At 32.7% G+C, this 27,729-nt stretch overlaps 1 protein-coding gene across 4 annotated transcripts in view; it reads right to left on the bottom strand.

The window, feature by feature from the left end:
• Window positions 1-955: 955 nt before the first annotated feature.
• ABHD18 (abhydrolase domain containing 18) overlaps window positions 956-27,729 on the bottom strand; it is a 43,588-nt gene continuing 16,814 nt past the window's right edge. Inside the window, exons 5-14 of one of the 4 annotated variants that reach the window (XM_063108241.1) lie at window positions 25,588-25,688; window positions 19,077-19,155; window positions 18,885-18,969; window positions 17,210-17,237; window positions 14,108-14,246; window positions 12,103-12,192; window positions 11,337-11,438; window positions 7,147-7,525; window positions 6,436-6,598; window positions 956-1,239 (exon numbers count right to left, since the gene is read on the bottom strand). In XM_063108241.1, coding sequence (XP_062964311.1) covers window positions 1,188-1,239; window positions 6,436-6,598; window positions 7,147-7,525; window positions 11,337-11,438; window positions 12,103-12,192; window positions 14,108-14,246; window positions 17,210-17,237; window positions 18,885-18,969; window positions 19,077-19,155; window positions 25,588-25,688 — 1,218 coding nt within the window. In that variant the 3' untranslated portion in view covers window positions 956-1,187. Of the gene's footprint in view, window positions 1,240-6,435; window positions 6,599-7,146; window positions 7,526-11,336; window positions 11,439-12,102; window positions 12,193-14,107; window positions 14,247-17,209; window positions 17,238-18,884; window positions 18,970-19,076; window positions 19,156-25,587; window positions 25,689-27,729 lie in introns of those variants that run through there. The other 3 variants (XM_063108239.1, XM_063108240.1, XM_063108238.1) reach the window with 3 other exon arrangements.

Genomic DNA, 27,729 nt, shown 5'->3' with positions numbered 1-27,729 from the left:
ATACACTTGATCCAAACCTTCACTCAATACCCCAAAATATTTTCTAGTTTTTTCTTTAATATCTTAGCTCTGTGACAGAAATTTAACATAAAAAGAAAGCACCAAATCTAGCCACATAATCCATTTTAAAAAGTTAGTAGTTATTAAATAAAACTTTGTCTTTTCTGTAAAGTAGTTTATATAGGATAAATCAATTTCATGTATGGCTACTAAATTCTGAAATTAAAAAGCCGAAGCTGTTGAGTACTTAGACTAAAGTCAGGGGCTGGCCAATTACTTACTTGGTTAGAGCATGGTGCTGTTAAAACCAAGGTCAAGAGTTCCGGATCCCCCTACCGGCCAGCCATCAAAATTGAAAAACAAAAATTTAAAGTAAAGTCAGAATTTAGCAAACCAAAGAGCAGGCATAGAAGAAAATCTTACACATGGAATCCATCAATGAATGCAATAGGTCTTCTGCTATTTCCATTTTTTGTGCAATGAAACTTTTTAGGTAGGGGAAATACATTTGGCATTTTTTTCTAACCTTATCATTGGTATAGTTTTAAAGTCTAGGCATCTTATCTGCTTTTCAACACGTTTTAATTATTAAAAACACTTATCTACAAAGCAATCAGGATTTTTTTAGATTTCAAAGTTAACACTGATTTTACACATCATGAGTGTTTATTTCCATGGCAGAAAATTAACTAAAGTTTATAAGCGTATAAATTTATAAGATTATAAACTCACCACACATCCAACAAAGAAAGAAACATTTCTCAAATTAAGTCAATGGCAGAAATGTCATATAAGGCTATCAGTACAGGCTGATATATTACAATCTTAGTTTGATTTAGCAATTCTATCAAAAACAAATAATTTCTATGAATAAATTTGTTTTAAATTAATAAATTATTCATAATTAAAATTTTAAAGTTTTCATAAACACTAACAACAGACTAGATATTGAGTATATGGGATTTTCACACCCAGTTACAAAATACTTCAATATTATTTAAATCAAATAGTTTTAAAATTATTCAAATGTATCTAAAGTTTATAGTTAACTGATCTGCAACATGAATTCCAGACTAAACTGATAGCAATTAGATATGTAGTGCTGCTTGTTCTTCATATCATAGGATGAAAATTCCTTTCATATAAAACATGATGGCCACACACTGGGTTTACATACAGGGATCCAATCAGTTAGCGTATTTACGGAGGAAGCGTTCAAACGCATCATAGATGGCTTGTCTGAAATTAAATATGAAAGAAAAAATACAAGTAATTATCAAAAAGGGGAACAGACAACACCTCTATTATAAGTTATTTCCAAAATTATCTGTGGCTTGCAACCTGACCTCCTCTCTAAACAGCTATCAAAAAGGCAGGTACATAGGGTGCGTATCTGGATCCATGCAACTTCATCACCATTACTAGAAAACCTCAGATGTACTTCCCACTGATGATGGATCCAAAAGCATCATCTTTTACTGAAGGACTTTTTTGTTAGCATATACAAGGGTACTTCAAAAAGTTCATAGAAAAACAGAACTAAAAAATAACACAAATCTTTCCATGGCCATTTTGTAGTTCCCTAATATATAATATATACATATTATATATGAAATGATAGAATAAACTGGTTTCTTTTTATTGTCTTTTTGTCACTTTGTTGAAAATTATGTAACTTTTCAGAATGTGGGATTCAACCTACATATTTCATAGGTTATGATATAGATGTTTTTGATTTACTAAGAACACATTCCTAGCAACTGAACTTAAAAGCCTTGGTTTCCTACATTAACCTCACTAGGTATTTCAATATTTCAATTGGAAAGGAATAGACAAATTATTCTTGCCCTTTATAAGATTTTTTTAAAGCTTATTTTGTTTTTTTCCTATTGCACAATAATACATTTTTATTGCAGAATATTCAGAAAATCCAAAAATACAGAAAGGGAAAGAAGTCAAAATCTATCACTCTAAGACATCGATGGTTAATCTTTTTTAATATTTCCTCCAGGCTTTTTTTTAAATGTATGTCTGTACTTTCATCCAGTTAAACAATAACTATGAGATCACAATAATTTTGTATCCTACTTGTTTAAGCATTTCCCCACATCCTAACAAAGATATTAAGATTATCTTTAAAACTGATAGTCTCATAATAGATTATGATTTCTGATATACTGGGAAGACAGCTTTCCAACACGCTTTTATTTTTCTTTGGCTGAAGAATCTGTTCCTTATAAATTACAACAAACCACGAGAAAGGAAACAAATTAAAGCTGGACATTTGTATGATGGTGTAAACAGAGATTTTGTTTTTAGAGCAGGTGTGAGAGCAACAGTTTACTGCAGGAGAGAGGGAGAAGGCCCTGAGATATTTGCCTCCTAGAGTTAGTGCTGGGTATTTGCTCTGGTAGAATGAATCTGAATTTGTTTCACTTTCTGATGCCTAAGGTTGTAATCTGGGTTTGTGTATATGGTATGAGGAGGGTTAGGAAAGGTACACATATGCCTTTTCGATCATTTGAATAGTCTCTGATTCACCCATATTATCAGCTCTGAATAACTTAACACAAACTACTGGAACACATAAAGGAGTGGCTTGTTTTACTTTTACATTTGGTGCGTGCAAAGACTGAATTTGTGGGGTACAGTGTGTTGTTTCAATACATACATATGCTGTACATTGATTCATTTAGGACACCACTTCCCCTCCCCTCCCGACCTCTAGTAACCATTATTCTACTCTCTACTTCTGAGCAACACTTTTTTTAACCCCTAGATTCCGCATGAGTGAGATCATGTGGTGTGTGTGTGTGTGTGTGTATATATATATATGTATAATATATATATATTTGTATAATATATACAATATATATTTATATGATATATATACATATTTGTAGCTGGACAGTATTCCAAATATCTTTTAAAATAGTTTTTAAAATCCATTCATCCACTGATGGGCATTTAGGTTGACTCCATCGTTTGGCTATTGTGAACAGTGTTGCAATGAATGTGCAGTGCAGTGTCTCTTCAACACACTGATTTCATTTCCTTTGGGTACATACCCAGTACTGGGTCATAAAGTAGTTCAATTTTTAGTTCTCCACACTATTTTCCACAATGGCTGTGCCAATTTGCATTCCTACCAACAATGTAGGAGAGCTCCCCTTTCTCTGCATCCTTGCCAGCATTTGTTGTTTTCTGTCTTTTTGGTAACAACCTTTTATCTGGAGTAAGATGATATCTTGTTGTGGTTTTAATTTGCATTTCCCTGATGAGTGGTGATGCTGAACATTTTTTCATATGCCTTTTGGCCATTTGACTTTTTTGCTGTTTTTGTTGTCTGGCTAGTATGGGGATCCGAACCCTTGACCTTGGTATTACCAACACCATGCTCTAACTGTGTTGGCCATCTGTATGTCTTCTTTTGAGAAATATCTGTTCAGGTCCTTTGCCTATTTTTAAATTTTTTTTTTTGCTGTTGTTTGAGTTCCTTATATATTCTGGATATTAGCCCCTTGTCTGATGTGGAGTTTGCAAACACTTTCTCCCATTCTGTAGGTTCTTTTCAATTTGTTGATTATGTCCTTTGCTGTGCATAGTTTTTTAGTTTGATGTAGTCTGATTTGTCTATTTTTATTTTATTTTAGTTGCCTTTGCCTTTGTAGTCTTGCTCAAAAAATACTGCCCCATCCCATTATGTACAACGTTTCCCCTAGGCTTTATTCTAGTAGTTGCATAGTTTCAGGTCTTAAATTTAGGTCTTTAATCCACGTTGAGTTGATTTTTGTGTAAGGTGAGGGATAGGGGTCTGCATGTGGATAACCAGTTTTCCCAGTACCATTTATTGAAGAGGCTGTCCTTTCCCCACTGTATATTTTTGGCGCTGTGGTGGATTATATTATGTCCCCCAAAACTCCCCGAAGCTTGACATGTGTCCCCCAAGTTTTCTGTAGTAGAAACTTAGCCCTCATTGTGACTGTTAAAAGGGTGGGAAATCCTATTATGATAATTGAAAGGTGGAGTCTTGAAGAGGTGATTGTATTGTAGGACCATGCAATAGTGAATGGATTAAAAACAGTGGTCAGGGGCATGGTTCTGACAGCTTTAAAAGAAGAGTCTGTCTGTCTGTCTGTCTCTCTCTGCTTCCACTATCTTGCAGTGTGAGACACCTGGATCACTGTCGACACCACCAGATGGACTTTGGCCTTCCCGGCTTTAGAAACTATAAGCAATAAATTTTGTTTTTCTTTATGAATCACCCAGTTCCATGTATTTTGTTATAAGCAACACAAAAATGGACTAATACAGGCACCTTTGTCAAAAATCAGTTGGCTGTAAATGCATGGGTTTATTTCTGGGCTCTCTATTCTGTTCCATTGGTCAATTTGTCAGGTTTTATGCCAGTACCATGTTTTGGTTACTATAACTTAACAGTATATTTTGAAGTCAGGTAGGGTGATGCTTCCAACATTGTTCTTTTTGTTTTAAGATTGCTTTGGCTATCCATTTATTTGTGTCTTCAATTTCTTTCACCAATGTTTTATCATTTTCGTTGTAGAGGTCTTTCACCTCCTTGGTTAAATTTACTGCAAGGTATTTCATTTTTTTGGTAGCTATTGTGAATGGTATTACTTCCTTGATATCACCTTCAGATATTTTGTTATTGGTATATAGCAATGCTAACTGATTTTTGTGTGTTTGCATCCTGCCACTTTACTGAATTCATTTATTATTTCTAGTAATTTTTTCGTGGAGTCTTTATGGTTTTCTATGCATATGATCATGTCATCTGCAAATAGGAATCGTTTGACTTCCTCCTTTCAATGTGGATGCCCTTTCTTTCTTTCTCTTGCCTTACTATGCTGGCTAAAACTTCTAGTAATATGTTGAATAAGAATAAGAGTAAGGAAAATGGGCATCTTTGTCTTGTTCCAGATCTTAAGAGGAAAAGGAATGAACGTTAAAAAGTTCTATGTCAATATCATCTAAACTCTCTATTAGCTTTTGAAGTGACTGGTGGGCAACGGAGAGGCCAAATAGCTTAGGAGCAAGTCCACCTAAGCAACTTATTGTTATTTAATCTTTTTTATTCCCTTTATTCTATGTAAAGGGGATAATAATGTATGAAGCGATTGCCCTAGTATCTGGCACACAGTCATAGTTAACACTTATCTCTTCCTCAAATGAAGCCTTCAAATTTGCACTTTTGATTTTTTACATCTAACTTTGATTTATTTCTACTTTTCTTAATGCCTCTGAACTATACTCCCATTTAGATTACATAAAAGCATAAAAGAAATTAGATATTGATTTACTAAAGCAAGCATATGGGTCCTCTGCACTTACACATATAACAGAACTTTAGACTTCTTAAGCAACTCTAAGTACTTACAGTCTTCATTTGTTTATTTGTTTAAGTTTTGCTATGCCAGAGGGTCACTTGATTATTAGGCAGGTAGTCTGCTCACTCACCAGCTAAAAGGGACTGAAATGCTGAATATTTTAAAAATGATTATACAATAAAAAGAAAGGTTTACTATATCCTTCAAGATTTTACAAACTTAAAGAATTAGTCTGTACCTCAAATGGTGACATCTATGTTTTGTCTAAATAAGCAACAACATAAAGAATTATTTCTTAGGTTAACAAGAGCTAAAACATGTCAAACATAATATCACACAGTTCTTCTATTATATAGCTATCTAGTTGGTAGTTTTTGAAGACTGATGCACAGGGCATGGATTTAAGCATTTATATGAACTAATTTATTTAACCATTGATGATAAGTACATTCTAATGATACCTTTTACCATCAAATATGGACAGAAGTAGAAATAATACAGAATATCAGAAAATTGGAGTTATAATATAAAAGTTTTTATAAGTTCTAACTAAAATACTGGAGTCATGGCCAGCCACCAAAAAAACCCTCCAGCACCCCCCCCCCAAAAAAAATGGAGTCATAAAAGGTTGTTAACATTAAAACCAATTTTTCACTTCTCATTTAAGGCTTAATATTTACTTGCTAACTGAAAAATACTGCTAGATTATTCCATAGATGCTCAGGTCACTCTGAGGGAACATCAGAGTGGAGTGAAAATATTCTTGACACACCAACGTAATTTTTACAAACTGTGATATTTCTCTCCACACTCTAAAACACCTGGCCATTAATTTTGAAGAGTGTAAAACATGATAAAGCATGCCTATGATATGCTACACACCTAGTTCTTCAGAAGAAAAAGAAAATCACAGGATGGTATACAAAAGAGAGAAAAGTACCTCAATGTGAGATTTGTGAGAGGCAAAGAAGAAATAAGAGGATTAAAACATACAATAAAAATACCTAATCTTTTATATTTGATGACAAAAAATACCCCCAAAACAAACAGACAAGAAATAAACACCTGTTTATACCAATCATCTTACCTGAAGAGTCCTTGTTTAAAAAGATAAGCACTAATATGACCCCCTTCTAGATACCGAATTTCACAACCAGGCCAAATTTCTTGTAGACTTCGAACTCCTGTTCGTGGGATATAGGCATCTTCTTTGGCTTGAACCACTATAATGAGGCTTGGGTCAACTGGAACTAGGTATATGATTTTTAAAAATTCAATATGTAAGCATTTAAAAAGCTCTAAGATTCTTAAATGAATACTCTAAATCATAATTAGAAAATAAAATACACCATACAGTAAGTGGAACACTTCTCAATCTAAAACTCTTTTAAATTAAAAATTAACTATAATATACCATAGTATCATTGATATTCATCTCTAATAAAATGAGATAAATATTGTAAAGATACAAAATCCAAAGTGTTTTTTCTGGGGAGTAGTGTAGCTGGCCAATACAGGGATCAAACCCTGGACCTTGGTATCATCAGCACAACACTCTAACCAACTGAGATAACCGGCTAGCTTTCCAATGTGTTTTTTAATGAATAAAATGGTCTTAGATTTGCATGGATAAAATATGACACATTTAAATAACAAACTTATCTTGGGAAACATATTCTGGAGCCAACAAACAATATGCACTTGAAAACATGAAATTATCTTACAAAGCATCCTTAAAAATATTTCACAAATTATTACAGATCAGCAAATATTTTTAATTTCATATAAACATTAGTACCTGAGAAATTTGCTACATGAGTACATTCATCCATGACTCCTTTCATAAATATTAAAGATTCTTTTTGAAGATTGTTTCTTCTTTGTTCTTTACTGAGTAGGTGGTATGACTGAGGGTGGCAATTTGTATAACTAATTTTGTTGGTTGAAAATGTTTGATTGAAGCACTTCATCTTAGAGGTATCTTGCAACAAGATTCCTTCTGATGTGGCACTGATAGATGTTTTACTAGAATTATGGCACTCAGCAGGTTTTTGGGACACAACTTGGTCTGTCATATCTAAATTTAAAGTTCTGGGAACCAAATTAAGGTTAGCTAGCTTGTCTGCACTGCTAGGGAAGCGTTTCACAAACTCTTGTCCCATTTTGAAAGAATCTGTCTGAATATATGAAAGAAAAGAAAACATCATTTAATATAAAATAGGGCTTTATTTAACAACTTCGTTAAAACAAATTGAAGAGATAATGTGCATCAGTGGATAAATGGATAAACAAAATGTGGTATATACATACAAATGGAGTATTATTATTTAGTCTTAAAAGGAATGAAATTCTGACACATGCTGCAACATGAATGAACACTGAAGACATTATGCTAAATGAATAAGCCAGACACAATAGGTCAAATATTGTCTGATTCCACTTGTATAAGGTCTTTACAGTAATGAAATTCATAGAGACAGAAAGAGAATGACAATTGCTAGGGGCTGGGAGAAGAGAAGAATGAGGAATTATTGTTCAGTAGGTAGAGTTTCAATTTGAGAAAATGAAAAAGTTCTGGTGATAGTTGCACAACAATGTGAATGTACTTAATGCCACTAAACTGTACACTTAAAAATGGTTAAAATAGTACATTTTATTTTGTACATATATATTTATCATGATTTTAAAAAAGAACAAAGAGAAAAGAGATGTCAAAATTTAACTGAGGACTAAGATAAATGACATACCTTACCACTAAATGTTTCTTACTAAACAGTAAAGGGTATCATTTAGTCTACATCGTGTTTTTATTGCCAAAGTTTCAAAATCCATGATCTGACTTAAACTTAGAACTTCCAAAAGTCTCGGCAGTAATGTAAATTCAAGCTTAAGAGAACACCAGCCACCCTAAATCCCTTTCTCAGGTTGAACTAACAAGAATTAAAACTTATCAAGGAAACTATATTGCCTATTAAAGTCTCAAAACTATATTCTAAGTTTAAGGAATTATAAATACAACATAAGTAAAAGTAAACTTTTTTATATACTAAAAGCACGTCAAAAGAAAAAATGACAGCCTGGGAAAATATATTTGCAACTCATATGACAAATGACTAATTATTTTAATTTATTAAAAGCTAGAACTGAATAATTTTTTAAAATCCCAAAACAACAATAGAAAAAATGAGTATAAAGGTTACATAAAATAAAATACAAATCACTCCTAAACTTATAAAAGCATGCTCAATCTTACCCATAATTAAGTAAATTAAACTGAAACTATACCATTTTCTATTATCATTCAATAAAAAAACCCACAAGAGGTTTGATAGCACACTGAATTTGTGAACTTATAGGGAAAATGACACTCACCTTCCTGCTGGCAGTGTAAATTGACACAACTAGAATTAGACAAAATCTAACCACATTACAAATTCATATACCCTTTGATTCAGCAATAAAATTTCTAGGAATTTACACTTGTGCAATGATGTATGTATAAAGTTACTCACTGCAGCTCTGCTAATGTTTAATGTTTCAGAGAATAGTGAAAGAAACAATATAAATGTCTATCAATAGGGTACTAATTAATAAATTATGGTACATCCATCCATATAAGAGACTATTATACAGCAGGAAAAAAAAAAAAAAAGGAAACATTTGTGTATAGTCCATAAAAAAGGGAAGAAAAAAAAAGTTCATATTGTATTGGTTTGTATATGGATCAAAAATTCCCTGAAACATTAAACAATAATTTAGTAGGTTATTTGTTGAGGGGGATAGGACCTAGGCAAATAGGGAACAGGAGTAGGAATCTTTTCACTATATATGTGTGTGTGTGTATACAAATACACACACACACACACACACATACATAGATATATACACACACGTGGGTACCTCAAAAAGTTCATCAAAAAATTGAATTAAAAGATAATACAAATCTCTCCATGAACTTTTTGAAGACCCCTCTTTTTATAAGTTTTGATGCTTAAACTATATGACCATACAATCTAATTTTTAAATTAAATAATTGAACATTGGTTGAAAGCAAGGAAAAAGAATACCTAACAACCTGGTTACCAGAACAAATCATCCAGACCGTAAAAATATAAAAGAGAAAGGAAGTTTAGTAATATTTAGAAATGTAAGGATCAAAGGTTCCTACAATTACACCAATAAATTTGACTTCTTTTGATTGGGAAAACAAACAATAGGAAGTCATCTTGACATTTATTGAATATTCGTTACTGTGAACTAGTTCTAACTGAGGCAAGTTCTTGGAAGGCTTCTACTATAGTTTGAATGTGTCCTCATGTGTTGGAAACTTAATCCCCAGTGAAACAGTGTTGAAAGGTGAGACATTTATGAGGTGATTAGGTCATAAGGGCTCTTCCTTCATGAATGGATTAATGCCGTTATCATAGGAGTAGTTTAGTTATGAGGAGTAGGTTCCTGATAAATTGAGTTCAACCTCATTCCCCTCTCTCTCCCTTTCTCTTGCCCTTCCGCCTTCCACCATGGGATGATGTAGCAAGAAGGCCCTCACCAGATACGGGCCCCACGACCTTACACTTCCTAGCCTCCAGAACCATGAGCCAAATAAATTTCTGTTCTTATAAATTACCCAATTTCAGGTATTCTGTTACAGCAGGACAAAATGGACTGAGACAAACCACACTGCCATTTCAGATGACCAAAATTTATGAACTTCCTTTAAAAAATAAATGTAAATTTTCTTAGAAGCTTTCAAATATAGGTATCTTTCAGATTATACATACAGTGGAACACAAGGAACTAAATAGCAGGTAAAACTATTTTATAATAAAGTTCTTAGGCAAGCAATTAACTACCCTTTGACGTTATGCAAGAAAGCCTACTTAATAAGAGTGAGGTTCATAGTGATGTAATTATAAATAAAAGGCCCTCATTGATAGTAGAAAGATTCCTTTTCTTTCTGAGATTTCTTGAGAGTCTCAGTACTTTCAAACTGAAAAGTTTTAAATTCATGAAAAGAATTTGTCACCTTTGGTGAGTAAAAGGTAACCAATTCATTATCCTGAAAACTGGTAAATTAAAGGAAACAACATTTATCCTGCCTCTCAACATGAACTGAAAACTAGGTAAATAAATAATAGATGAAGGGAAGTGTCTCTTTATGTAAGTATTTGAACTAATAAGTGAAAAAAAAGATACAATTAAAATATCAGTATTTTGCAACTGTCAATGAATTCATAGATACAGCCATCAAGCATCAGTGGAGTCTTATGTCTCACAAAAAAAGACAATCAGACCATATGTGCTTCCTATAGCCTTGAGAAAGAAATCAAAACTGAGTTTAATCAAATCTTTAGATCCCACTGCCAATTTGCAGACAATTATACAGCAATATGCTGAAATGCACCATGAGAATAAAATCAGAAAAATCTAGATTGTTAGACACTCTCTACACATCAAACAACGCAAGTTCTTTAAGAAATAAATTATAAGGAAAAGAAAGTGATGGAAGGGAACTTACTGATTAAAAGACACATCAACTAAAAGAACTATAGTGTCTAAGGATGCATATTTGGACAATAAAATTATTTGAAAGACAGAAGGAAATAATTACTATAAAAATCGGGATAATGTTTGCTAATAGCTGGGGGAGGAAGGCCTTGTGATTAGGATACATGGAAAGGGTTTCGTGGTTAAGTTCTATTCTTGACCTATGTAGTAGTTACAAAACGTGTCTTTTTTTTTGGGGGGGGTTTCTTGTGCTGTGACTTGGATGTTAATGTTTGTCTTTTAATAAATGTAGTAAGACATACAGCTGCTTTGCACAATTTTCTGTATCTGTGTTTTACTTTAAAATGAAGACTTTTAAAAAGTAAAATAGTGTGTACAACTACATTTTTAAAAATTGGTTATTCTTTTTAAAAATTTGAAGGATTAGGTATACATTCAACTTTCTTCCCCCCAATGTTATTTAGAAATTAAAATACTTACTCCACAGTATTCAAGCATGTGAATGATTTCTTCTTCATAAACTGTCTGAGTATAATACTGCTTTTCCAGCTCCCTCCAATTAACTGATTTACTCAACACACCCTGAAATAATAAACTAAATGAAGATCAAATCACACTATAATGTACTTCGCCCAATACTTTTATTACTTTTACTGTGTAGGAAGGAGTTAGCATAGCAGGCATGATACTATCTATTCTTAGAAAGGCCTGCTTGTAAGGTTGGCCCTTGACTGTAATATGGGAATTTAACCAGCAAAAACAGTTGTTTACACTGATATAAAACTTTCCCTAACTGGTAAAAGTTATTGTGCCTACACTGTTTGTTCAAGCAATGTAGTTTCTGCTGAACACCTGGTTTCCTTCTAGCATTTTGGTACATGCTAGGCAAAGGATGCCTAAGTCAATGACCCCTGATAAAAACCCTGGACTACCAGACTCAGGCAAGCTTCACTGATTGCCACAACTATTAATGGAGAAGTTAAGCATGAACTATGAGATTCCACTGGGAGAGGACTCTTGGAAGCTTGTGCCTGGTTTCCTCTGGACTTTGCCTAATGAGCTTTCTCCTTTTTTTGATTTTGTGCTGTATCCTTTTGCTATAGCTGTCTTAATTGAGTTCGACTACATGCTGAGTCCTGTAATTCCTTCTAGTCAATCACAAAATCTGGGGGTGGTTTAGGGGACTCCCAAAGCAATTACTTTTAATTGTATATAGCTACTTAAATATTAATTGCAGTTAAATTACCGTAGTGAAGACACCAGATGCTGTGGACCAAGACAGACATGGAATCAATGGCATGGGCTTAGGCCAGTTGGATACTGCTAAAGAAGCCATCTGTAATAAGATAACACAGTCAGTTTAGAGAGCTTCTTTTTCAAGTTTCTTTGAAATGAAAAATATTTAATATTAAGAAATATTTTGTGTAGTAAGTAGTTGGTGAGATAAGAAATGAACACAGAGTCTATAAACACTCCTGAGAATGTCTAGTGACTTTGTTAAACTCCTAAAATCATAAATTCAATGACATATACAATATTCCCCCTTAGAATGCAATAATGTACGATAGAAAATTTTAAGTAACCTCAAGACCCTTCACTGAGAATTCCTTTCTACTGTGTAAATTTAGAGCAAACATACTAAGTAAGATGTAGATACTGGGCAGCAGGCTAAGCACACTCATTCCTTAAGTGACTTGCTCAGGTACAGCAAAATCACAACTAGAAAATCTCAGACCTCTGAGATTGAGCAAGGATGCCAACAGCATGGTAAACTACAAAGCAGGTTGTATAATGGATATAAAATAATTTAATATGTGTGTTTAGAGAAAAGTTACTTTTGGCTAAAGGAATCAGAGAAAGCTTCTTGAAATGGCTGATTCTCGTAGGGATGAAAAGTGGGGTCTTGTATTCATATAAAGAAGTCAGTATGATCAGCGGCAAGATGTTGAGAAAGCACAGGGTCTGGCAAGGGAACAGTCAATATACTTCAGTTTGGCTGGTCAGTAGGCTCATGTGGCCAATGGGGTGAGGGAGATAGGCTGGGCTGGAAAGATTGATCAGGATCAGAGGTCTCTTTGTGATTTAGATAATGGGTAATTAATAAAGAGGTCTGAGCAAAGGAGTGGTAATGTCAAAGAAGTGATTCAAGGAAGCTAACATGATAGCAATTTGTAGGATTGATTAGAGAGGGTGAGATTTGAGGTAGGGAGACCAGTAAATCAGCATTAGTCCAAGTGAAAGTTACAAGGACCTGACCTAGGTCATAACAATGGAAATACTGCTAGGTAGGAAAATAAATCCTTTTCCACCCTCAGTTTCACTGTCTTATCATTGTTCTGAATTTGGGTAAGCTTTTGAACTTCATTTTATAAATCAGATGACCTACACAAAACTTCATATACTTATTTTTAATGTTCTGAGTGAATAATATGCGCCAGGTAATGAACCAGAACACATTCCTGGCCCTCACTGAACCAACTGCTTCATGAAGTAAACAGACAGCTAAACAAGTAATTACAGTACAGTGAAAAGTACTAATAAGAGATGAAGTATAGTCTGGAAGAGCTTCTTATAAAAAGTAAGCTCTAAACTGAAACCAGAAGGGTAAGCTGTAATTGGGCTAGGTAAAAAGGAATAATGGGGTACTAGAGGGATGCTAACACCTGGCACAGCTAGAACCCAATGTAAAAGAAAGCTTTTGGTGGGTTTTGAGCAGAAGAAAGTTGAGATCAGATTTAGAAAAATCACTCTAGTTATGGTGTGGATGAAGAAAGAAAAGAAAACGATTACTGAGAGAAAAGACTGCAGACAGGGAGCCAATTAAGAGTCTGTTTTAGTACACTCTAGAAGATAGATAAAGGTAAAATAGGTTGGTAGTACTGGAGATGGAGATAAGAGATAAATGAAAACTATTTCCCAATTCAGCTATCTTGACCAACTTAACAGCAAAATTGGGCATTTATACCTGAGAGCTGAAAAACTAAATTTTATAATTAACTTTTAATAATATATTAAATCCAACTTCTAAGATATAACTATAGAGTAGTACAACGAATGTCTACATAAATCATACAAAAAAATGAACATTATTACTTCATAATTGGAATGTAAGTTTAGTATCTGCTTTTGCTTCCTACTTTCACCAAAACTAAAAATAATTCTATACCTAAATGAAGTTTTAAAATAACCAAATTTCCTAGATCTTATAAACATAATCATAATTAAATATAAGTTGACATGAAAAGGCTTACGTGTCCTCCCATGGATATTCCGGTCATTCCCAGAGGTCCATAACCCTCCCTCTCTAGCCAATGCAAGAGAGCTGCAGATTCTAAAACAAGAGCTCCTCCCATCACAAAAAGGTCAGACACATTTTTTAAGCTGGACCTTCTGGAGTCACAAAACAAAATAGAAAATGATTTATTTTATGCATTTACATTTTAACATACGCAAATTTACAACAGGCAGCCAGACTTCATGTTTTTCTTCTAAAGGACCACACAGCTAAGTAAAACAATGGAATAAACTGATGGAATTAGAGTGTTGCTAACACTGTTCTACATATTAATCACCTAAACTTGATAAAAATACATGTTTTAATTAATTTAAATAAAGGTCAAGTCAACTGGAATTTTCTGTTTTTAAAAACTGATCTTACATAGAAGTATATTAAGGACTAGGGGTTAGCTCAGTTGGTTAGAGAGTGGTGCTGATAACACCAAAGTCCAAGGTTTGATCCCTATACTGGTCAGCCTCAAAAAAAAAAAAAGTACTTAAATACATCTTTTTAGATCCCAGAACCATCCTTATATAGAGATAAAAAAATATTTTATTACAAAAGTGACCAAATTAGGATTTTTCCTTTTTTTTTTTTTTTTTTTGCTGTTTTTCTTCTTTCTTTAGAGTCTATTTTTCAAAATTTAATTTGTATTAAAGACATACTCACATAACTGGCTACTGGATGAAATCTTGTCAAAATGTACAAAAATTCATTTTACCTGTGATTATCTACTGTATTCCTATGTATGATAATTATGTGCAAAGAACCAGGTGTCATAAGGAATGCCAAGTGTGAAAAACAGAATCCTGGCCCCCACAGAGCTTATGTCCACTATTTTACCAAGTCCTCTCAGAGCTATTAAGTCCAGAAGACAGGGTTTCTCTTTATGGAAACTATGCTATCTTTCATAAAAACAGAAAATATCCATGTTTTATCAGAAAAGAGCCCATTTTTCTTTGTCTTTATTATCTATCTTAAAGCCAATTTTCTATTTATGATTACATAATTCCCCTCATTATTTTGGCCTGCTATGGAAGTCTTGAATTCTGAGGTCCTCCCCAGTTTGATCTTTTACATAGAAATTACTGATATGATGTTCTGGGACAGTGGTTATAAGTGGTTATTTATAACAATGTACCCAGTCTCAAACTGCTTAAGCACTTCTGAATAGATGTAAGATGGCTTTTATAGAAAGGCCTGGCCAGGTAGCTCAGTTGATTAGAGCTCAATGTTAGTACACCAAGGTCAAGGGGTTCAGACCCCCTTACAGGCTGGCTTCCACCACCACCAAAAAAAAAAAAAAAAAAAAGATGGCCTTTTAAAAAAGAACAGTAACTTTGTGACTTAAATTGCAAGCTATTTCTTACGTATGATGAATTACTTGAGAAAAATCAAACAAATACATTGGACCATTATTCTATTTCTTGAGTACGTAGTATGTGATAGGATATTTTGTAAACATTATCTATAATTCTCACAACAATTCTGCATGGAAGAAATTATATAGTACAAGTAATTCCCATTTTATAAATGAGGTACCTGATACTTAGAAACGTCAAGGTCATACAATTAGTAAATGGAAAGCTACAATTCCAACCTATATATGACTCCAAAGTCAGTCTTTCTATTAAACTTAGACTGCTACACATGGATAAACTCTTTTTGGTTTTTAACCAACCTATGAATAGCGTAAAAATGACACACTTGCTTCTGAATTCAGGGCTTGGTTCCAGAGTGAAAATTCTTGAACTATTTTGCTTAGACTTTAATTTTCCACAAGGTTTCACGAGGTTCATTCTAAACTATCCTTCTTGGTATACAGCTTTGCCTCCATCCCACCCTGCTTTCATCTACATCTTTCATGCCATGACCACACAGAACATGTGACTTCCAAACACAATTCCAGCACTTTCCAATTCCCTACTTGATTTCTCCACTTGCAGGTACAACAGATATCACAAATTTAACATGTCCAAGTCAGAACTTTTGATTTCCCACTCACAACATCCAATTCATCAATGTCTTATCATTAAAACATCTAAATTACATCTCAAATCCATTAGAACTCTCCATCTCCACTACCTTCAACTTACTCTACAGTCACTCTTCTCTTTCCTACATTATTGCATTAGCTTCCTATTTGGTTTCTCTCCTGCTACTCTTACCCAAGTAAGCCAAAATAAGCCTTTAAAAATATAAATCAGGTCACTCATCTGCTTAAAATCCTCTTGACATTTCACACTTCACCTTCAGAAAAATTTGAAACATGGTGGCCCTTCATAATCTGGCCCTTGCCTATGTCTCTTACCTTATGATGTACTGCTCTCCCCTCCTCATGCTTACATTGAGCTTTTCATTTACTCTTGTTTCTCTGTGGCTGATCATCCTCCAGGTCTCCACCTGGGTGTCTCCTTCTCACTATATCATGTCCTTATATACAATACTGTTCCTACACTGCACCCCCTATTAGTCCCATTGCCCTGCTTTATTTCCTTCATGGCACTGACAAATATCTAAAATCATCTTATTTATTTTTATCTATCTCCTGTACTAGAATATGAGCTCTGGGAGAGGACCTTGTCTTACTGTTGCTGTATTCCCGGTGTCTAGGGTCAAATATTTATTGAATGAACCAAACCAAACACAATACAGATTATGGATATGCAAAAGAAAAAAACAATTGGTTACAAAGTTCATGATTTTAAAAGACCATAAAGAAAAAGTTTATCTACAGATTTTCTATACTATGTATTGCACAAATAAAAAGAGTAGGGTTTAATTATACAAAGTAAATGACTTTAAAAAGGAAAAAGTTTACTGTCTCTTCAATAAAATATATCTTAAGCCAGCCTATTATAATTTCTTATTGTATCTCCTTATCTGACATTAAAATACAAAAGTCTTAAAATAAAAATTAAAGTCAACATTCTTATTATGGTTTTATAACAGAATTTTTTCCCAAGTAATATTTGAATATTAAATTTAGAAATGGTTAAATGAAGGCTACCAAAAATTTTAATGCTGCTGAAGATCTGGTATAAAGACTACAAAAATGAAGGTGATATATACTTACACTTGGTCTTTGGGTTTCCTGCAGCCATTTAAGAATGTGGGTCAAAGAGAAAGTTTTTAAATAATTAAATATACTTTTTGTCTCAAAACACATTAATTTAAACAAAATAATTAAATTTGAACACAATTTAATACTGAAATTACTTTCTAGTTATCTAAAGTAGGCTTCTTAGAAGTTCTGTTTTTTCAACTTATTTGTCTTTTTAAAAAATAGCTTGATACATAATCATATCCCATATAATCCACCCATATAAAGTGTACAAATTAATGTTTTCAGTATATTCACAAGGTTATGCAATCTCCAACTTTAAAGTGAAGTTTATTGATTTGGTTTTTAAAATTTTTATAATTATGTTTATTATAGAAAACCCAGAAAAGCATATAGAAGAAAAACTACTTTATCTACAAACCACAAAACATTTTGATGTGTTTCTTTCCAGTATTTTTCCTTTATGGAGTTTTTGTTTTATATTTTGTTTTTTGCATACCTGTGTCATACCATAGAGTTTTATATCCTATTTTTGCATCATACTTTTCATACATTATTGTAAACTTTTTAATAATAACAGTTAAAACTTACTGAGTGCTTATTAGTTATCAGGCACTGTTCTGAAGAGTATTAAGCATTTAATATTTTCCATAATGTAAGAGATTATTCCATTTACCAGTGAGAGAACGGAGGTATTAAAGGGTTAGGTAAAAGGTCCAAGATCACAAAGGTAGTAAGTGGTAAAGCAATAAACATAACACAACCAACTGCATAAAATCCTAATATTATGAACCACAGTTTACTCAACCATTTTCCACTGTACACATTTAAGCTATTTCTAATGCTTTACTATTATAAATAAAGCTATATAAATATCTTTTTTCTATTATTTTCTTTTTCCTTAGTATTTTATCCTTAGAGTAAATTTCCCAGAATCAAAGTTAACCTGGTAAGCAATGTGAGATGTTTTAAAGCTCCCAATGCATATGGTAAAAATGCTTTCACAAAGGGCTAACCTGATTTTCACAGTCATAAGTAATGAGAGTGCTTATTTCACAGTATCCACACTGGTACTGTGTTTTATTTTTTTAAATCTTTGGTAATTTTTGCTTTAACTTTACATTTCCCTTATTACCAGAAATGCCGAACATTTCTTTACATCTGTGCATCGGTTTCATTTCTTCTGTGAATAGTCTGACGTCATCTTGAAAATTCAGTTAAGAACTATTCTAAACCTGAACTGATACTGTAAATGCATTTAAAACATGAGTGTTTCCTTAATAGCAAATATTTGACTTATTAATGTTAAAACTCAGCATACATCTCATAAGAAATAGAAGTACAATTTATCTATTGTACAACAGAAGTATAATTCTTTTGTTAGTGTTTGAAAGGCATGAAATAATCTTTCAGTCCTTTTCATTATTTATGATTTGTTTTTTTTCATTTTTTTTTTTTGGCAACAGGCCAGTACAGAGAACCCTGGACTTTCATGTTATCAGCACCAGGATCTAACCAACTGAGCTGACTGGCCAGCCCCTTATTCTTGCTTAATTTAAGTATTTTCTGAACTGATGACTAAAATTTAACTGGTTTAGAAAAGTTGGTTACTATCTATCATTCCTTTTGATGAATAAATATATAAATAAACAAGAAAAAAGATTTCTTAAGTATCACAAAAGGATATAATAAGGGTTTTCTAACAACAATGAAGCCATTCGGGCTTCTTTAATCATAGGACGGGCCATTAGTGTTCGTCGCCTCCAGTAATGCTAAGGAAAGAAAAGATGACATACTTAAAGAATGTAATGAACACATCTGTTAAGAAGAATATGTTGACAAATTATCTAGGGATTAGGGTGTTATAATAAAGTCTTACATGATCACCTGTTCCAGCAAGATGAATGCATACAGGTCTGTATTTGCTGTTCCATTCTTTAGGCACAATAAATTGGAACCTATTAAAAAAAAAAAAATCAATGAAATTGTCTTTAAAAGGCTTTCAATACAAACTTGCGATTTTTAAAAATTTTATTATTAAACTATTTGGGAGAAAAGATCATTCAGAATTTTGACATTCAGATTGTAATGGATTAAACTAATATTTGTCCAAAAGCTACGAATATAAACTTGCTTTATGTTAGGATATTAAAATATTCAATACAACATAAACTCAGAATTTATTGTAATTACTCCTTTCCTAGTTCAATACCACAACTTTATAAAATGCATGATGAAATTTTCTTATTTTGTACATACATCAACATACATGATTGTCTTAAAAAGAAACTGCTCTTTAAATATAGTTCTGCCCTCTTCTCTGCAGGAGACATGCTTGGCTATTGATGTACCAATTAAATAGTTTACGGTATCTTTTTGGTTTTTTTAACTTGTAGTATATGATAGGATCTGATTCATCAAAATTTTGCTACATAAACCCAATCCATACCAGAAAAAAACAAACACATATAGTTTTCTGTTTATTTTTTTCTTATGGTAGTATTTTGGTCCTCTCAATGTTTTGTTTTTGTTTTCTTTTTCTATGTTACTTTTTTTAAATTGTGGTAAAATATACCACAGAGTAAAAAATTCTGTTTTTTCCTACAATAACTCATCTTCACCTAAGGGCCCTTTTCACTTCTTTTTAAGCCATGGTGGGAACCAAGCCACCAGAAGCCTACTTTCAAATGTAGATGTTATACTCATCTTTTAAAAATATATTTATTTAAATGAATCTGCATATAGTAAACTCCTTAAACTTTCAGTAATCAAGAATCAATGAACAGCTGTACTGATTGTTTCCATAGCTGCATAACTGCTTTGCTCTGGATTCTAGACTCTGAAAGCCCAGTATTTCACCCCAATAATCATTTAAAATATTTTAGAAGTTCCTAAGTATGCAAAGTTCCATAGTGGCAAGCAGCTTTAAAGACAAACTACAGAATGAGACAATGTACATAATTTAAAATATAAGTTACCGGAATAAAATGTTTTGCTTTTATCTTATTTGATTCTTTGTGTTTTGGGAGGGTACATTTAATAATGGCATTTTGCAGAGAGAGGAAAGTGGGAAGAAACAGGAAGACCTAAAGAATAAAAAAGAAAATAAGACAGTGGAGATCAAGTCAAAGAAAGTTGAAAAAAGATAAGAGGAAGTGAGATTAAAAAAAAAAAGGTAGAACAGAAAATAAGGAGGGAGATGAGAGCTAACATGAGAAATGAGCAAGTTTTTCTCTGAGGCAACAGATAAATGCTTCAGTTACATATCTTTAACTAACCACACATTTATTTACTACTGCCAGGTGGTTCACTGCTTTTCCTAATCATTTGTTGCCTCTGACAAGGCTGAGAGTGGTACTCTTCAATTTTCAAACTGCACATTTCAAAAGAAACCTAGCTTTCTAAGGCTAGCAAGGAGACAACTGAAGAAGGTTGAGATTCAAGGAAACTCAAATTCAGTCACATGAAATGAGTATTGCTTCTTCACTGCCCTCAAAAACTCTTTCTGCTGATTCTACTGATTGAAATTTAAGTCTTTAACATGCATTCATTAGATTCCCTGATCTCCAGAGAGTACAGATAAGAATAGTGGGTATGGACATCTACATTAGATAAAAAACAACTAGAAAATTGAAAGGCAAGAGAATGCTATCTATTTGAACAGCTTCATTATGGCTCTCCACGCCATATCACATTACTTTTATTAAAAATTTTTTTAGCTAAGTACTGTTTCCCAGCACGTGTGAGTAAATGTGTAGCTTTCTACTCTTTTATCTCTAATACTTTCTCCTTTCAACTTTAATTTCTTTATTCCTGTCTATATATTTCCAGTAAGCTCTAATTCAGAAAAGGGAAGAAGCTAAGCACCATAAAATTAAATAAATGGCCTAAATGCAGGGATTGAGTGGCTGAGTCTTGGCCCCTGGCTCTTCCTTCTTACAACAGACAGGGAATTACCAGTACCTACACAGAATTTTTTATAGTCTAGGAAAATTTTTATGCAATTTAGGTTTTTTTTTTTCCTTTTCAGAATAAGTAGAGAACTACTGAATGCCACATTAAGACAGCGAGAATGAATTAAAAACACTGGTAGAAACTACTGTTATAATCATTAGAAAAAAGCAGAATATAACATTAGGCTGCTATTTTTCCTGCTTATAACATTGAATTTACTAATTTGGTTACATATTTATATTTAAAATCATACATTATATAAATACATTAATTTAGACTTATTGCTGTTAAAACCACCAGAATAAAGCAGCAGTGAAAATTAAACTACTATTTTTCCTGCTTGGGTTTATTCTAAAGATCTTTTGTAAGCATGAAATCATAACATATGAAACTATCTACATTTTATTTTAGGTAATATACTTTTTTGGTACAATTTAGAATGTAGAGTTAAAATAACACTGGATGTGTTAAGTAACAATGCTGCAGGTAAGAATAGCTCATTTTATCCTATACACACACATACATACATCCATGTTTCTATAAATGGAGTAAAGTTTCATGAATCCAAGAGCATTTTATTTGAAAGTATGCATAATTTAAAATGAATGTCTTATCCTTAAATTTCTGAAAAACCCAATTATATTAAAAAAAAAATTTTTTTTTGGCAGCTGGCTGGTAGGGATACCCTTGACCTTGGTGTTATCAGCATCACAGTATAAAAATGATTTTTGATCTCTGATACTGAAAAAATGAAATTATTATAGAAGACATATAAACTATACCTGCAGGAATTATTAGTATTCCACCAGAGGACAAACATTAAATTTGCCCTAATTTTTACATTCCTTTTGATGAGTAAATATATAAATAAATAAACAAGAAAAAAGATTTCTTTCTTTCTTTCTTTTTTTTTTTTTTTAAAAAAAAGATGACCGGTAAGGGGATCTTAACCCTTGACTTGGTGTTGTCAGCACCACGCTCAGCCAGTGAGCGAACCGGCCATCTGTATATGGGATCTGAACCCGGGGCCTTGGTGTTATCAGCACCGCACTCTCCCGAGTGAGCCATGGGCCGGCCCAAAAAAAAAGATTTCTTAGGTATCACAAAAGGATACAATAACGGTTTTCTAACAATCATTGGTAAAATTTGAATACTAAATTATCAATTAGTATTGATAATTGGAAATAGTATTGGAAATTCAATATATTCCAAATAGTACTGGAATTCAATCTTTGGTAAAATTTGAATACTAAATTATACCATGGTAGCATAAAATTATTCACAGTTGCTGAAATTAATGTTATGTTTAAAAATATTACAGTTCATTTGGAATTTTAACATAAGTACATTTCCAATATGGCATTCCACAAGACACAGTATAGTTTATGAGCTATTTCGCATTACATAGGGAAATCCATATTCTGTGGTGTACACAAGGGGTCTTCAAAAAGTTCAAGGAGTGATTCATATGATCTTTTTTTTTTTCTTTTTGATGGCTGGCTGGAAAGAGGATTTAAACCTTTGCCCTTGGTGTCATAACACCAAGCTCTAACCAACTGAGCTAACCAGATAGCCCATTTCTTATTACCTTTTAATTACATTTTTCCATGAACTTTCTGAAGTACCCTCATATACCCTGTTACTACAGATGGATCTTAAACAGTCTTAAACCATTAAGTAAGGAAAAAGAATGCCTGAGTTCCCTTATTTCATTTGCTGGGTATATTTTTCTCTGCCTCTATAAAAGCAGAAACTATCAAAAAAAAAGAGACAGAATCATGAGTAACGAACCGAATGAGAACGGGACAAATAGATTTCTCCTTGTGGATTAATCTAAGCTTGGCATGATTATTAAGACTTTTCCTACTTTCAAAAGTTTAAAATTTGTGCAAATCTTATAAACCCAGAAATTCTAAATTTAGGAACTTATAGCAAGAAAATAATCAGATAAGTAGGCAAAGAGATGTATACAAGGATGTTCATTATGATGTTTATAAAGTGAAAAATAACACAATTTAAATATCCACCATAAGGAATTAGTAAATTATGGTATGGAATACCAAGCAGCCATTGACATGATGACGGACTGCATACTCACTAATTAGGTCAAAAAGAAAGAATAAGCACAGTTGTATGTGGACACATAGGAAAAAGACTAGAAGAATATACTATGAAATTGCTATCCCACCTTAGTGGAATTACAAATAACTTTTTTTCTTACTTGTATTTTCTAATATTTTAATGTCCAAAAATGATGGGGGGAAAGAAAGGAAAATAGATATCAATGTGCATCACTTGGGAATTTACAGTAGCATTTTACCAAAGTAAGTTAAACTATAAAAATATGTCACTGCAGAAATAGGAAGTCACTTGTTTCTCCATTTCTGTCATCAACTGTAAAGAACTCTTCCTCAATTCCCACTAGATGTTAAGGATTACTTCTTAGACTGAGTCAAAGCACACAATATCCTCTCTTTCTTTATGCTTATAACCTATATTATTTTCCAGATAAGGTGGAAAATATACAAGAAGGGGACACTGTTCTAGGGATTGAACTGATGATATACAGAAACTTAAAATTTCTCTCTGTATCCTTTAGCCTAGTAGGTTAAAGAGCTACACACTTATTTAATGCTTTTTATATTCCCTGCACATGATTTTCATTCCTTATTTCACTTATTCCTTTTAACAACACTATAAGTGTTATTTCTACTTTATAAAGCCTGATTCACAGGTTAAGAAATGGACCAAAGGTCATTAGGTCTATAAGCAGTGGAGCCAGGGTTCAATCGCAGATCTGTTTAATTCCAAAATTCTGGTTCCTTCCACTGCAAGATACTGCTTGCCTTCATTTTGAAGTTATTAACAGAAAAAAATATATATTTAAAATAATACCTTATGGATAATGAAATAATAGACAGCTGACTACAATAGTTAAAAATTCAGGTCTATCGAACTGCTATTCCATAAGTTCACACTTTATAGCTTTAAGATTTCAATATACTCACATAAAAGTTTAAGTATGTTTCCATTACAAAATAATCCCTTCTTAATTGAAGAATTTTTCACACACACATATATGTATCACTGCTATTTTATCATTGCTATTGAAAACAAAAATCTTAAAAGGAGAAACCTTTTACCAGAAATAGTAAATGGTTTATTATCAACAATGCGGAAAAAAGTAAAGTATCTTGTTCCTTTTAAATAAACAGAATTAGGTAAAGCATAAAATAGAAAACCATGGAAAGACCTAGTTTCAACACTAATTTAGAATTAAAAACAATGAAAAAAAACCCATTAACCACATTGAGCTAAACTGACCTCTGTACCATGTGTGATGACTGTTTCAACAAAGCAAATTAACAGTACAAGGGTACTTCAAAAAGTTCATGGAAAGATTCATATTACTTTTTAATTCTATTTTATCACAACTTTTTTGAAGTACTCTCTTATTGATATACTCTTATAAAGAAGATCCAATAAAGCAAAGTTTCAACTCTTGTATAATTAACTATTTAAGAATCTCATGTATTTACTAACCATCCTGAGGAGCTTTACTTAGGAAAACTATGTAGTGTCTAGTCTAAGTTACTATATGTTCTTTAGTTTCCTCAGATGTTTAAAAGAATTTATTTTTTTAATGAAATGTATTGATTGTGCAAATTTATAAGGTATACATGTATGCAATGTGTGACTGTCAATTCAGGGTATTTAGCATATTCATCATTGCAAAAATTCATTTCTTTGTGAAGAGAACATTTGAGCTTTTTTTTTTTTTTTTTTTCCGTGACCGGCGCTCAGCCAGGGAGTGCACCGCTCATCCTTATATAGGATCTGAACCCGCGGCGGCGGGAGCGTCGCCGCGCTGCTAGCGCAGCACGCTACCGAGTGCGCCACGGGCTCAGCCCTTGAGCTCTTTTAAATACATTTTTCTTCCTCTTATAAAAGCAACACATGCATACTGTAGAAATCTAAAATTGAAATTCTAAAAGCCAAAATCTCTTCACTCAGAGATAATCAGGGTTGGCACATTCATATAGATCCTTTGGAAACTTTCTGTGTGACTGTGTCTGTGCTTGTGTGTTTAGAAAAATGGAATAAACAATCGTTTATATTATCTTCTTAAACTTTCATATAAAGTGACCATATGTCCATGTCAATAACAATATCCATGGCATGGATAATTAACTAATCCTCTATTAAACATTTAGGCATTATCTATTTATTACAACTATAAACAATGCTTCAATGAACATCCTTGTACATGTACCACTCTTATGGTCTTAGAAGAATTAAAATATCTTCTAATTTAGCCTCTTCAATAATTTAGAGCTGGCTTCTTACTGAGAATTTGAAAAAAACATGATGTTGATATTATTATAATTTTAATGAACATAAATGACTAGATTAATTTGCTGAACAAAAATTCTCACCTTGCAATAACAGATTCAATTGGCATGATATCAGGCACATAGTGGGCCATGGGAGAGACAAAGTGTCCATCTAGAATCTTACAGTCTGACTGCTCTTCAATCTAAAAGAAAAGCAAAACCAGGATGTATGGAAATTTACTGAGGTATCCTGATATATCATGGATGTTTTTCTAATAAAAATTCTACTCAAAAACTTTTTTTCAATGCCTACTATGTATTCTTTCACCCCACTGTGTTTTTAAAGACATGGCTTCTACCCACACATCCTTCTTTCCCTTCTACATTCTTTACTGCAGTCTAGCTGGGAAAATAAACCATAAATCTCATTCACACATTGACATGCAATAATTCAAAATAAAACAGTTAAAAGAATTCAACATTCAACAATATTAAAAAAAAAGAACAATTTACAAATTGCAAGAATAATTTACCACAATCAGATAAGGGTTGACATCAAATATGTTACAATGGTTCAACATCAGGCCATCTATTGATGTAACATACTAAATAAGGAAAAATGTGACTTTTCGTATATAAAAAGGCATTTGCTAACATTCAACACCTAAACTTATTTTCCTCAAATAATTATTTTTTTAAAATAAAAAGTTCCCAGGCTGGCCAGTTAGCTCAGTTGGTTAGAGCGAAGTACTGATAACACTGAGGTCCATGGTTTGATTCCTGTACCATCCAGCTGCCAAAAAAAAAAAAGCCTTAAAAGGAAAAAATTAAGAATCTATTTTAGGCCAATAGTCAAAATTAAAGTAGCAGTAAGGTACCACATAATTTCATTAAAATGGGAAACAAACAAAAACCCTCTCTGTGGATGCTGTATAAATCCAGCTTTTTTAAAAACAAATTCTAGCCAGTTGTGCAAGCATCGTTTATTAAATAATCTACATTTTTTTTGAAAGTTAAAATACTACTCTATCATGTGTTAAATTTCCAAAATTTCTGCAAGTTATTTTCAATATTTTATTAGATCTCATTAGTCTATCTTTTATATCTGCACCAATACCAAGCTGTGTCAATAATTTTAGCTTTATAGTACTCATCGATATATGACTGAAGTAGTCTTTCCTTATCCCTCTTCCTTTTCAGAAGACTCCTAATCTGACTGTACTCTCACATATTTTCCCAAAGTAATTTTAGGATGCTTTTATGGATCTAAGTTCTAAATTGAATACTTTAATTGGACTTGCATTACATTTCTAAAAATGCTTAATGAGACCTAACATTTGCATAATATTAAATTTTTGATCTAATAAATCTTTCCATTTTAGTCATTTTTATGCCTATTAGTATACTTCCAAAATTTTCTTCTTATATATTTTAGAATAGTTATCTGATAAAGGAGGCAGCACAAATGAATAAATTATTAATTATTTAATGAAGTAGAACAAACTAATGTGAAAGGGAATAATAATTCAACAAATAGTGTTCAAACAGCTGGCAATTTGGTAAGAAAACAATTACTTTAGAACCACATATCATTATATATATGATATATTTAAAAATTAAGCAAGATACAACCTAACAGTAGAAAGATGACTAACCCAATTTATTTTTATTTAAAAAAAAATTTTTTGGTGGCTTGCCAGTACAGAGATCTGAACCCCTGACTTTGGTGTTACATAACACCAAACTCTAACCAACTGGACTAACCAGTCAGCCCCTTGAATAACCCAATTTAAAAATGAGCAAAGGATTTGAAAAGACAGTTCTTCAGAGAAGATACAGAAGCCCCCCCTTTCCATGTAGGATATGTTCCACGACCTCCAGTGGATGCCTAAAACCAGGGATAGTACTGGATCGATTGCTGTCAATTGGAACGTATTTCTGTTAATGTCTTCCACTGACTTTTCCATTTAGCAAAGCAATTAAAATGCACTGTGGCTATAACTTTTGCAGTTTGAGATACAACAGCAAAACTAGAACGGATTTCTTTTTTCCTTCACAATTTCACAGATTAAAGATTTGTTCTTACCACCGATTTTAGCAACCTCAGCATAGATTCCCGCCCCCCCCCCCCTTATTAAGTCAAGAACTTTCACCTTTTTGTTTAAAGAAAGTACTTTCCATCTTCTCTCTGGCATATCTGAATTGCCAGCATCACTCCTCTTGCACTTTGGGGCTATTATTAAG

The sequence above is a fragment of the Cynocephalus volans genome, chromosome 9 (assembly GCF_027409185.1).
Source record: "Cynocephalus volans isolate mCynVol1 chromosome 9, mCynVol1.pri, whole genome shotgun sequence".
Classification (NCBI taxonomy): Eukaryota; Metazoa; Chordata; class Mammalia; order Dermoptera; family Cynocephalidae; genus Cynocephalus; species Cynocephalus volans.
The sequence above is the reverse complement of the archived record's forward strand: the minus strand, read 5'-3'. Positions and strand labels throughout refer to the sequence as shown.